The sequence below is a fragment of the Miniopterus natalensis genome, chromosome 3 (assembly GCF_054644295.1).
Source record: "Miniopterus natalensis isolate mMinNat1 chromosome 3, mMinNat1.hap1, whole genome shotgun sequence".
In the NCBI taxonomy this organism is placed as follows: Eukaryota; Metazoa; Chordata; class Mammalia; order Chiroptera; family Miniopteridae; genus Miniopterus; species Miniopterus natalensis.
Genome location: NC_142083.1, coordinates 35,040,751 through 35,054,515, shown reverse-complemented (window position 1 = coordinate 35,054,515; position 13,765 = coordinate 35,040,751). Strand labels below are relative to the sequence as shown.

The 13,765-nt window shown below is 40.3% G+C and overlaps 1 protein-coding gene across 3 annotated transcripts; it reads right to left on the bottom strand.

Annotated features, from left to right (window-relative positions):
- Nucleotides 1–4,091: 4,091 nt before the first annotated feature.
- On the bottom strand, nucleotides 4,092–10,739 carry CCNB1 (cyclin B1). 3 transcript variants are annotated; one of them, XM_016213916.2, is made up of 9 exons: nucleotides 10,587–10,739; nucleotides 9,816–9,986; nucleotides 9,556–9,720; nucleotides 7,641–7,823; nucleotides 6,093–6,251; nucleotides 5,661–5,897; nucleotides 5,235–5,375; nucleotides 4,498–4,608; nucleotides 4,092–4,327 (listed from the first exon to the last, which is right to left on the bottom strand). In XM_016213916.2, exons 1-9 carry the CDS (start codon nucleotides 10,605–10,607, stop codon nucleotides 4,220–4,222), a joined length of 1,296 nt encoding a protein of 431 aa, XP_016069402.2. In that variant the 5' UTR covers nucleotides 10,608–10,739; the 3' UTR covers nucleotides 4,092–4,219. The 3 variants fall into 3 exon arrangements, with proteins under 3 accessions (XP_016069402.2, XP_016069403.2, XP_016069404.2); XM_016213917.2 differs by lacking the exon at nucleotides 5,235–5,375; XM_016213918.2 differs by lacking the exon at nucleotides 6,093–6,251.
- Nucleotides 10,740–13,765: the final 3,026 nt, after the last annotated feature.

The window sequence follows — 13,765 nt, the reverse complement described above, 5'->3', positions numbered from 1 at the left end:
TATGGATACTAAAACTAGAAAGAGAACACCTTTACAGCAAAGCCGTACCTGATGGTTACCACCTTAACCAGCTGATCAAACTTAGTGTCACCAGTAGTTTAACAATCTGATACATGATTCCAGTATGAGCATAAGTTGTACAGATGCCCTATATTTTTGTCAAAGTGCATAACCTGAAATTGACTATACAATCAATCAGACAATCTAGAATGAGGGACATTTTACAAGACAAAGGTCAAGACAATGCATGCCCATGCCTTGAAAAACAAAAAGTAGGGCAATTGGTCTAAAAGGAAAAAAATGAATCTAGAGACCCTGGACTGGAAAAAAGTTCAAGATGTTTTGCAACAATTGAGGAAATTTGAATATGTACTGCATATTATATATGGATTTGTTCATTTCTCTTAAAGATTGTAGTTATGTAGGAAAATGACCTTAATTCTTACATGTTGATGAAGTATTTTAAGGTGACATATTTACACCTGAAATTTGCTTTCAAATAGCTCTGAAAAAAAGGAATGTATTGCTGTACACCCACACATTTATCACACATTTATAATCCTTCCCCCACTTTTCTCTCTCTTCAGCTGCGGTTTAATATTTGCCTACATAAATCACTAGAACTATGTATAGAAGCCAATCAAGTACTTATCCACAGAGAAAACATTAACTGTTTTAAAAAGGCTATTTACAGAACTAATCTCCAATGCAATTAAAAATCACCAACATAAAGATGTCTTACAAAAAATTTTAAAAATAAATTAGGAAATGAGCACTTAACCTCTTGATCAAAAAGGACCACAAAAGGTATAACCTGAAACTGCTGAAAAGTAGTACTTTCAGAAGCAAGTTATCTCAGAGAAAAATGTATAAAGGCTTTTATTATTAAAATACATTAAGTATTTAAATTAGAAAATAACCAATAGAAAAATAGATGGTAAGTTAACATAAAAGCTAAAACTATAAAAACAAAGGTGGTAGAAATGATGACGCCAAAAATTGATTCTTTCTCCCTAGCTGGTTTGCTCAGTGGTTAGAGCATCGGCCCGTGGACTGAAGGGTCCTGGCTTCAGTTCCGGCCAAGGGCACGTACCTCGGTTGCAGGATCCATCTCTGGCCTAGTCGGGGCAGGTGGGAGGCAACCAATCTGTGTGTCTCTCTCACATTGATGTTTCTCTCTTTCTCCCTTGCACTCTCTGAAAAGCAATGGAAAAAATATCCTTGGGTGAGGATTAAAAAAAGAAAAGAAAAAAAACATCGATTCTTTCAAAACATGATAAAGAACAGCCCTGGCCAACCATGTCTGATATAAAAATCCAGAATGGATAATAGAAGTAGAAAAAAAAAAATCCCTAATTGACCAAAAGACCATGGAAAACTACCATTTAAGCAGCTCCGTACCAAATGACTTTATAGTTAATTCAGTTTTCAATGAACAAACAAGGATTTCAAATGATAAAGACTTGAAGATGAAAATCTCTTTAACCTACCTTTAAGATGGTAAAATAGACAAAAACCAAAAAAGGTAGCAACAAAAACAGCCATTTTCCCAAATGAGATGCAAAATTTTAAAGATGAAATATTAACAGATTATATATCACGAGCAAGAATTGATTACACTTTAGGAAACCTCTAACATGGAATATTATATCAAAAGAAAAAACCCTAAAGATATCATAAGCTGAAAATGTAAATGAAGTTCCACAGCTTGCCTATAACAACTCTAAATGAATAGAAAAATACTTAAAGACTAACAGCAAAAATATTAAATGGTAAAAATACTTGTGATGTCCCCTCTTACTATGGCGAATAAATGATTTAAGAATACATATTAGGCCGGACCAGCATAGCTCAGTAGTTGAGCATTGACCTATGATCCAGGAGATAGAGGTTCGATTCCTGGTTGGCACATGGTTGGGTTGCCGGCTTGGTCTAGTTGTGGGGCGTGCAGGAGGCAGCTGATCAATGACTTTCATCATTGATGTTTCTGTCTCCCTCTCCCTTCCTCTCTGAAATCAATAAAATTAAAAAAAAAAACCAACCTATTTACTTTCAACATTATTACCCTTGCTTTAAAAAATAATGATGAAAAAAGAAAAAAAACTTGGGATGTCCAATCCAGGAACAAGACACGGATCTACCTATTACCAATGATTATTTTGGAGGTTCTAATATAACAAATACCATAAACATTAAAAAATAAAATTTTTGGATTTAAGGCCTAGAAAACTCCACTAAAAACAAATCAAGAAAGAAAATTGATGTCAGCTGGGTAAGAAAAATTCAACTAGCAATAAAAATAAAGTGAAAATTAGATTCTATTTTTAATAATGACAAAAAAACCTTAAACCCAATAATAAACTTGACAACCCATCACTCAACATTCATTTGTGGAGAAACTGATGCTAAACCATTGGTAGACAAAAAAAATAAACTTGGCAAGAAAAGTGCAGCAATTATATAAACTCTGACATTGTATATAAGGGTATGCAACTAGACTTGATGTAGAAAAGTGCTTCCGGGTAGGAGGACAATGTCAGTCCATTTGAAACCAGTGCATAATGTACATAATATACATAATGTACAGCAAAATCTCAAAAGCTTCTTGGTAACAACCTAATATTAAAGTTCATATGTTTGAAAATTGCCCCCACATATTTGAAAATAGTGGTAGCCTCATCTTACCAGGTCATATAGTTTTACATTAAGTTTATCACAGGAAAGATAAGATCAGGGAGCAGCAGATGGGCATTGATGTTTCAGTTCAGTTGGAGGTGATTTTAATAACATGGTTCTGGCATGAATAGGCATCCATCTGGAAGAATCCTACCTCATACCACAGTGATTAGAGATCTAAATGGGAAAATTTTTTAGTTTTAGATGGTATTTAGGGTTTTCAGATGGAGTTGACCTTAACACTGAAAATCCAAAAGCAACTACAGAAAAAAGTAGACTTAATCATATAAAAACTTTAAGTGTCTGCATGGCAAATGACAGCAAAAATAGTCAAAGGGCAAGTGACAAACCGGCAAAGCCTTACATATTGATGTTAGTAGACAACAATTTATTCAAGTAGCCATTAGAAGCATAAAATAAAACAGCAAACAAGGTAGAATTTTTTTTTGCCAAATTCACAGAAATTGAAGAGAATGATTACTTTAGTTCTGGCATGACTGGAGAGAAAACAAGCACTTTTGCACATTGATGACATTGAGAAAGTCATCTGGCAGCATCCGCTAGAAATGAGAACACACTCTTTGCAGAACACAAGTGTACATAAAAAAAAGACATGGTATTTAACGATAAACAGCATTGTCTATAGTGGCACAGAAAAAACCTGAATGTCAACAGGAGACTGAATACATTATAGCATACTATGGAATATAGGTAAGGCCTATACATGTTAGAAAGAATTGCTGAGTATGTAGAATGATTCCATTTTTAAACACCTCCACAATTTACACCCATGTCTATGTTTATAGAAGTCATGATAGGATACATCCCAACTGTTAACATCCTCCAGGTAGAGAAATTGAGAAGTTGGGGGGGGGGGGGGGGCCCACGGGTAAAATAAACTTTTAAAGATATAGTACTTTTGTATATTTAAGGAGCCCCTTTTACTTTCTCAACCAATAAAAAGTCAAGTAGGTTAGGTTTAGAATTAAAGTTCTTATTTTTCAAAGTTAAAAAATTGATACTAAATTTGGTAATTTAAGAAATAGTGGTAAAAGTAGATTATTAGAATTACTGGCAGCAACCACCACAAGAAACAGAAGACAGGGGGACTGGGGATGAGGTGGCAGACTTTTACTTGAGTAGAACCAAGCAGGCAGCAGATTCTCTAAGATCACTGGACTTACATGCAGTATGCCCTATGGAACTAAGAGTTTTGAATGCCTTCATGACCTCAGTTATTTATATTAAAGTAAAAGCCAGGTACATAAAACAAAAACCATATAAGCAACAATTATATATATTAGTTGGGTCCCCCAGGTTAATTGAAAGCACTTTTTATATTCTATATTCCCCACCATGTCTTTAACACACCTTTTAAGGTATCCTAGAGTAGGAAGTAGCCACATTCAAATGAATTAAGGTATAGGTAAAAAGGACCACAGCTTTATTAAAAGTAAGTCAATGTAACATATAATATATACAGATAGCACATGGTGCCAATTGCATTTGCAGGTATTACAGTACTCCAACTCAAGTTTACAAGTTACACCTTCGCCACAGCCTTGGCTAAATCTTGAACTAGTGCTGAATTCAGCTGTGCTAGAGTGCTGATTTTAGCATGCTTAGACGTGGCATACTTGTTCTTGATAGTCTGGAAGAGAAAAGAATACTAATTAATGAAAGAAAAGAGGAAAACATAAGATCCAGTGGTACAGGTATTCACATAAAACACCAAGTCCTTAAAAATAAGCTATGCATTTGCAGGGATGAAGTCTTATTTATTTTCACTTCCCCACAACATCCTGTCACTGATTGACTTACCATGTGCTTTGTAAGCCCACGATTCACCATGACTATGTTCTTAGCGAGGTGTTGCATGACAACAAGAAGGGAATCTTCAGTGTATGACAGGTAATGCTGTAGAACTGGTGTCTGACAATAAGAGTTACTGTTAATAATGCTTATCAACAATGGTTTTCATAACATTTTTAGATGTTATTCAAGAGTACGGTATGGAGATGGATACTGTATATGCTTAGAATTGAAATTTAAGACAAGCTTAAGACCCCCTCTTCCCTGGGCACTCCTTTCATGCTTCTCTAGGATCCCGTGCTTATACACTAATGTGCTCAAACCGATACACTTGTAATTGCTAACTTGTCCATCCCAAACCTAGACTCCAAATTCCTTGAGGCCCACTTTCTTATAGTTCTATTCCTGGGCCTAGAGTAGCACATGGCATAGAAATACTTGTTCAATCAACAAATGTGAATAAATTTTTAGTATATCATTTGACCAGCTCGTACTTCTCCACCTGTAACGAGTAGCAGCTGCTCTGCCTTTCTCAAAGGGATATAGAAAGATAAAACTAGGCAATGAAATGAAAACATTCTATGAAGACATCACAAATGGGATATCATTTTTAATCGTTCCCTCTGTAGATGCCATATTTGGGAACCATTTGAATTGTCCTTTAAAGAAAACAGTTCTGTATTCAGGCAAATACTATTTACAATTTAAAAGCTTAGGGCAACCTAAGTCTGTGGGACAGAGCTTACCCATTCACCATTATCGAGAATTTTCAGCGCTAAACAAAAAGCTCCTGCTGCAATCTGAGAAGGAGGAAAGTGCACCATATCATAGTCTAACATAGTTAGTTCCATCAGGTATTTGGCCAACGTATGTTGCTCCACATCAACCTGGAACAGAATCCACACACAAGTCACTGAGCTTCTGTCAGAAAACTTTGCCTTGGCAATAACCAGTATGCCCATAACTGTAGCTACAAATGGTTTCCTATAAACTCTCAAGTGCAATTACCCATAGAAGGCCTTAATAATATTAAACATATAGCCTAAATGGAAATAAAGAATATGCTTGTGTCCCTTTCCCATCTAGTTAGGTATAAGACAGTTGAATTACATCTGCTTGGTCAGCAGGATTCTCTAATGTACCACACCAAACGTTCCTCAAGAGATCTATACCTCTCCAATCTTAGATGCTCTCCGAAGGAAATGCAGGGGTAGAGGGCGACCCAGACAAAAATTTAAAGCTCTCAGAATCTTCATTTCCATCTGTCTGATTTGGAGCTTAGTGTAAGTGTTGTCAGTCACAAAGGCAAAGTCACCGATTTCTGGAGGGTACATTTCTTCATATTTGCTGGCAACAAACATGGCAGTGACACCAACCAGCTGCAGCATCTTCTTGGGCACAGAATTATTCTGCAATGGGAAGTTCAACTGGATGAGTAAGTAATATATATTTGAGAAGGAGACACAGAGCTATGAAAGAGGTGGGAAAACATACTGCCAGAGCAAAATCTCTATGACACCCGATACAGATTTTAGCTGAAAAGGTGTTTTTTTATGACTCAGGCCCCTGGAAGGAAGAACCCTCAATTATGGAATTAAGCTCACCTGCATGAACCGGTCAATAATGGAAACAGTCATGTACATGGTCTCCTGCAGTAACCTAAATTTCATTTGAACCTGCACCAGCCAATCAATTAGGATGGCTCTCATGTTTCCAGTGACTTCACGACCCAGAAGGTATTTTGGTCTGACTGCTTGCTCTTCCTGCAGAAGAAATGCTGATTTTTATTAGAAGCAAGACTCCAGGTGACATTTCTGAGCAGAAATATTAGTCACCACAGAATAGCTCTGGAGCATTTAGAATCTAGCAGTAATTAACTCAGTTATTCATATGGTCACTACAAACAGCTCTATCACTGAAGGAAAAAGTACAAAGACATTAAGTAGCACAGTGTGACAGGTTTTTCATATTGGCTGATCTACATTCACTTTCCCATCGCCGCTACTGGCCCACGCCCTGTACCCACTTCTTCCCCAATAGAGATCCCCTACTATCATCTCCAATCTCTTCTAACTCTAAACCCAGAACTTGAGCTTTATGAAGTAGAGAATAGCAGCAGCTCTCAGGTCAGCTGGAACCCATGTGCTACCCTTCTCCTGCCCCATGGTTTAATCCCCCAAAACACCATAGATAAGGAGAATGAACCATCAAGGAGCAGCACATACATCTGCTAAATCCACTTCTCTAAAGTTAGAACGAACTTTCAGAAGGGAGAAGAAAACCAAAGCAGAAAGCTGGTCCTGACGAGGAGGAAGTCATCTTGCAGGACAATCGTGTAGAAAATGGAGATGCCCCAAAGAAACAGGCCAGAGACTGATGATGTTAATGATGCCAAAGGAAGAGCACACATTACAAAAAATTGGGTACATCTGGTAACTGTATAGCTTATATTAGCATACAGAATGCCTCCTTTTTTGGGGTGGGTTGGGGGAGGGGGGGAGGACAAATGCCACTAATGGAAAGTTTCAAAAGAGGGATGAAATAAAAGAAAATACTTTAGTTTTTGAGTGTACTCTTGGACACAAAGAATAGTTTCCCTGATATTGCATGCACATCAGCTACACTGACCCCCAAATGCCTTGTATTGAGGTGATCAGCTACAATGACCCCAAATGCCCTGTGTTGGGGTGATCAGCCACACTGACCCCCAACGCCTGTGTTGGGGTGATCAGCCACACTGACCCCCCAACGCCTATGTTGGGGTGGCTACAGTTTTTCCATCCTTTCCTCCTTTACCATCTACCTCCTGGCTGTTATCCTCCTTAAACCCAGAGTCTGGGACTTGCCAGCTCCTAACTGTGATGGATATAAATATATCATTCAATCTGCGGACTTCCCCTTAGAAAGAGCCATGGTAGTATCTACTTTCACTATCAACTTTCCTTGTTCAAAATGGCAAATAAAGACTTCATTGGTTTGTTTAGTGACTCCCCCCCCCCCCATATTCCATGAAGGAGAATTTGAAAGTGGAATATACTGTTAAATGTTTTTCTCACATCCTGCTTGAGTTATTGTAAACTGTTAATGGAAAATATCTTTAATAATCCTAGATGGAGTTTAGAAAAAACAAAGATCCTAATCATAATACTGACCTCAAGTTGTCTCAGATAAGTATAGATGTCTTTCACATATTCACTACAAAGGTTTGGATCAGCTCCATCTTCTGCATCCACATCATTCACTGCAAGAATTACATCAGAGAAAGCCTGACACAGATATTCTTCGGCAGGGGCACAGCCAGACGTTTCCATTGGGCTTGGAGAGGGATTATCAACCTTGAAACAGAGAGACCTTTTGAATCAATAGTAAAGAGGAGCATACAATCTGGGAATAAAAATCAGATTATTGGTTCTAACTAAAGAGATCATTCGCTGAATAGTCATGTAATTCATTTCCTTAAAGAAAAGTATCATCTTTTTATATTTATTAGATTTCTCTTCAGAAAATAATTTATATGAAGTGAAATGCCAAGTTGAGTGAGCCAATTTGAAGTCAGCACAATCTAAATGTGAACAGGTGAAACAGAGAAGCAAATAATTTCACATTCTGGACGTTCCTCCAAAGGAAGTTGATAAGTAACAAATCTCTTTATTAGTGTCCTGTAAGTTACTCCAAATGAATTACACATCAGTCTTTCATCTTTATTTCAAAACATGGGCTGCGTGTCACTGCTCAAGAGAGCACAAATTCTGTCCTGACTACTAATTAACTGACTTCATTAACCATTTCCTTCAAACTCCAGTTACTCCACTGTTCATTCATTGAACACTTTCTTCAAGCCAAGCTCTGTGCTAGGCACTGACTTCATGATGTCCTCAAGGGGCTTTGGATTTAGGAGAAGCAAATGAAATAAGGACAGTTATTCTAGGAACAGTAATTGGGGTGGGGGAAGTATGGTAAAGCTTCAGGAGTTGATATCGGATATATTTTGAAGGCTTAAAAGATTATTAGCTAAAAGAAAGAGAGTGGGAAAGGCATTTTCAACTAGTGTGAAAGCAAAGGCAAGAGTCAGTATAGTATGGGACTTTCAAGGAAACCGCAGGTAGTGTGGCATGACCAATTAAAGACTGTGCATGCTACAGGTTTCATGTGCCATGTCCAGAAGGTCAATATTAAAGCAATAGCCTTCAATCTTATACCCTTAGATATAAGCCAGGCTGAATGACATTTACAGATTTTCCCAACTGGTTTTACTAAACTTTTAAAATTAGAGCTTCAGGATGCAGTTCATTGTAATTTCAGCAAAGCAGCCTCTCCCAAATGGCTTGTTCTTCCTTCACAGTAGATACATTTGCTTAATTCTTGGTTTTTGAGGTGGTTAACTAACTCATCTTCTCACCTATTCCCTGAAGAGTTATATTTTCTTTCTGCTTTACACCATTATGTTACAGGCTTATTAATTATTAATTAGTGAGTAAAAAATATATTAAAGAGAACAATTTGTGTTTCAGTCAATAAATTCTGGTCAGAGATGATTTGTACCAAAGACAGCTCAATCTTTGGTCCAGGAAGCTACCACTTAATACCGTGAACAAAGTGATTAAAAGCATAGGTTGTGCCCAGGCCAGTGTACTCAGTGGGTAGAGCTCAGCCCGTGGGCAGAAGGGTCGTGTGCGGGAGGCAACCAATCGATGTCTCTCTTTCACATGGACGCTTCTCTCTTTCTCTCTGCCCCTCTCCCTTCCACTCTCTCTAAAAAAATCAATGGAAAAAATATCCTCGGGTGAGGATTTAACAACAAAAAAGCACAGATTGTGAAGCTGCAGGAGCCGGGGCTTGAATCCACTATGTGCCACTGATTAGACATGACTCTAGAACATACTTACCTACAAAGTAGAATACTAGCTAAGAGAGTATAAGATTATGTGAATTAATGCATTTAGTGTTTCACAGAGTACTCTATAAATGCTACTATTATCACTATTCAGATGCTATTCCGTGCATTACAGTAAAATGAGGTTCGGAAAGAAACAATCAACAGACTCGAAAATAGTAAAATAAGTTTACCAAAATAGGCTCAGGAGAAAGTTTTTCTTCTTTCACAGGCTCAGGTTCTGGCTCCGGTGCCGGGTCAGGCACAGGCACAGGCACAGGTATGGGCTCCAGTGCCTTTTCCAGAGGTTTTGGTAGCTTTTTAGCAATAACTTTTCCAGCAGCTAAAGTTTTTGCCTCCTGTGGATGAATGGGAGAGAATGGAATGTTTCTCCGTCAGGATCACAGTTGGAAGGTGGACTTTTACAGATAAGTTGGATCAGGCAGGTAGTTACCTTTTTCAGAGGCAATTTGGCCTGTGGCTGTTCACTGACATTGTTAGCGATGTCTCCAAGCGCTGTTCTTGGCCGCAGTCCGGCCTTGGAGGCTGCAGCAGTGGCCACAGGCACGCGCTTTGCGCCTGCTATACTGATCTTCGCCTTATTTTCAGCATTAATTTTCGTGTTCTGAAAAAATCAAGACCACGTAGAGAGTTGGCCCAGACAGGTTAGGGTGAGTCGGGGGTTAAGACGAGCCAAAAGGGAGGCTCTTAATGAGGGAAGTCGGCTGTGAACCAGGAAACCCGGGTTGCAGGGTCTAGGCTAAGACTGTGACAAGTCAGTTTCCTCCCAGAACCTCTACACCCGCGAATAGGGGGACTGCTCGTTTAGTCCCGGCCGGCCCAGAAATACCACGAATTTACATTTGAAAGGAAATAAAAAAGGTCTCCAATTGCCCGCACCTTCGTTCTCTCCGGGAAGGGAGTTAAGGCAGTCGGTGGGAGCCACACAGGGAACCTCCGTCATCTTTTAGAAAAGGCTTCCCGTCGACCCTCCCCCCCTGCTCCCCCAATATTTATCCAAGGCCCCTCCAGACCTCTGTCCCCTCCTCTCTCCGTCGGTCATACCTCCAAACCGCCCCACCATGCCAGGGGCCCACCGACACCCCTATCCTCCTCCCCAAATCCCGGCCTGGGTGTGCTCCCGCCCGGGGGGCTCCGGCTGGCGAGACCGGGAGAGAACGCGCGGCGAGAAAGGCCGCGTCTGTCGCGCGTCGCAGCAGCTCACCCTGGTGACCCGCAGCGCCATGGCTTCCTCTGCACCAGGCAGCAGCTCAGTCGGGAGAAGCAGGACACGGGACGGCCCGGAGGAGCCGGACCTGAACCCAACACACACCGACAACCGTTCTCCGCAGCACGCCCGGCGATGCGGGCCAGGCCTCGGATTTAAACTCCGCACCGCTCCCTCCTCATTGGCCTGTTCGTGGCACTCGCTCCCTTCCCATTGGCGGCTGCCGGTTCCCCGAGAATGCGTTTCCACGGCGATCCCGCGACGGAGTTCGAGAGGGGGCGGGGCCAGAGCGAGGTTGGGGCGGCCCCGGGTCTGGCTCGGCGCCTGCGCCCTCGGGCCGGGCGAGGCGAGCCTGCGCGCCGCCTGCTGGAGCCCAGGGCACGGCCGCGAGGCCCGGGAAGGGGGCCAGTGGAGCGGCCGCGGGTTGAGAAGCCGGAGGGGCAGCATGTCTCTAGGCCTGTTTATTGCTCACACTTTAAGTATAATGTATACACGCTCCCCCCTCTCCCCACATATACATGTGGATGGAACCAGAAAGGCTGTGATACGCATTTTTTCACTCGCTCTTTCCAGCTGCACTCCGGAGGAACTGAAGCCCAGAGAAGCTTTAGGTGACTTTCCCAGGATCACAAGTTAGTACCGTGGGGACAAAAATGTAGGTGTTTTGGGGGGTGGGGTGGGGGTGGAATCCGTGATATTTCCACAATGCTAATTGTATCATAAGGATATTGCCAATTTCTTAAGCTGCCAGATTACTTCAAATTGTTTTCCAAAGCCAAACCTTTTGTTTTAGCTTTTTGAAATAATTTCAAATAGAAAAACTGTAAACAAAAATATTATAAACATACGTATACCCTTTACCCAGATTCAGCTATCTTTAACGTCTTAACCCATTTACTCCATCACTTCCTTCCTCTCTCTATGGATAAACTGTATATAATTTTTCCCCCCAGAAACATTGCAGAGTTATATATTACGACCTTTTATCCTTTAATTATGCAGTGTGTATATCCTAAGAAAAAGAGATTTTCTGTTTCATATCCATATACAGTTAATAACTTCAAAATTTTACTTTATTATATTTTATTCAACCTAGTTGATAACCCATTTTTGTCAGTTGACCTAGTAATATCCTCTATAGCATTTTCCCTCCTCCAGTACATGATCCAGTCTAAGGTCAGATGTTATGTCTCTGTAGCCTCCTGGAATAGTTCTCACAGCTTTTCTTTGTCTTTTACAACATTTGTTTTTAAAGGATACAGTACCCTCTGCTACTTTTTAAAAATAAAACTTTATTTTGTGTATGGTGGTTTCTTCTGATTTAAATCAAGGTTGTCATTCTTAGCTGTTATACCATGACACAGGTGATAGACATGTTCTTCTTAGGGGATCAACACTGCAGACACATGATGTTCATCTGTCCATCATAAGTGAGATTAAATTTGGCCACTTGGTTAAGATTTTGCCTGATTTCTTCACTGTACATTTACTAGTTTTTTTAAATTGCAACTAATTGTCTGCTAATAAATTTAAGACCATGCTCATCAAATTTCTCCATAGATTTCACATTCCCTCACCATAGCACTTGCTTAGGAACTGTTGAAACTGGTGTTTCACTGCCATAGGCTTCAACTAGCTTGAAGCTGATAAAAAAAAACTTTACCCTGGCTGGTGTGGCTCAGGCATCAAGTGCATGTATCTGGGTTGCAGGTTCGATCTTCGCCCTGGTCTGGGCAAATGCGGGAGGCAACCAATTGATGCTTCTCTCTCTCCCCACTCTCTCCCTTCCACTCTCTCCAAAAAAATCAATGGAAAAAAATATCCTCAGGTGAGGATTAACCAAAAACAAACAAATTTTGACCCTAGGATGCCAGGCCTTTACCAGATTTAATTGAAGACCCCTCCCTGACCATTGCACAGTGCAAATTCTTTTAATCCAGTAGTTCTCAACCCAGGGACATTTTATCCCACAGGGGACATTTGACAATGTCTGGAGGCATTTTTGATTGTTACAACTGGGAAGATGCTAATGGAATCTAGTGGGCAAAGACCAGAGATGCTGCTAAACATCCTACAATGCACAAGACAGCCCTCACCCCCCAAGAATTCTCCACCCCAAAATGTCAGTGGTTAGAGTGTGAAGCTTAAGATATCATGCTAACTTCATACAACTATGTATATAGACTCATTTCTATACAGAATGCTAGTTATGCTTAATTAGTATAAGTACCATGGATTACCTCCTTTCTTTATAACACTTAAAAACTTGACTTTTCTCCTCAGTGAACTACTCAGTGTTCTCTCCCTTAGCCAAGTTGATAGTGTCGACAGTACATACCAGGCATTTTTGTAGGTGCTAATAATACAGCTCTGAACAAAATAGACAAGATTCCTGCTCTCATAAAGCTTGTATTTCGGTAGGAGGAGGAGAGACTAAACAAGTAATTAAGTAAAGTGAAAAAAATCAGCTAGTACTAAGTGGTAGGCAGAGAATGAAAAAAAGTGACACAGAGTGACTTGGTAGCTACTTTAGACAGTGTTCAGGGACAGTCTCAGAAGGTGACATTTAAGCTGAGGCCTAAATGACAAGAACATTCCAGATAGAGAAAATAGCCGGTGAAGACCCAATGACAAGAATGAGCTTGTCATGTTCAGAAAAGCCAGTGTGGCTCGAGTTTGGGGAAGGGGGCAGTGCAGATGAGATGAAATTGGAAAGGACAAAATTATACAAGTCCTTGTAAACCAAGGTGTGGCATAATTTATTCTTCAAAAAGATAACCTTAATCACTGTGGAGATTATGTAAGCTAGGAGGAGGAGGGAGGGAAGCAGAGGAAAAAAGTGAAGCCAGGGGAGCCTTGAAGAGGCTGTTATAGGAGGCCAGGCAAAAGGTGATGGCTTGGGTGGTTCTGGCAGTGCTAGGCGGAAAGGCACGGGCTCTAGAAATGGGTCCTGGTGACTTGCATGTTTAGAGAGAAAGGAATAAAGGATGACTCAGGTTTTGTGAGTCATTGAAACACAGAAGACTAAAAGATAAGCAGCTTTTAAGGGGTAGCAGGTTTGGGGTAGGAGATCAAGGTAACTAATGAAATTGAGCAGTAACCAAAACACTAATTCAAAAAGGCATCATTGCAGCATGATTTACAATATCCAAGCTATGGAAGCAACCTAAGTGTCC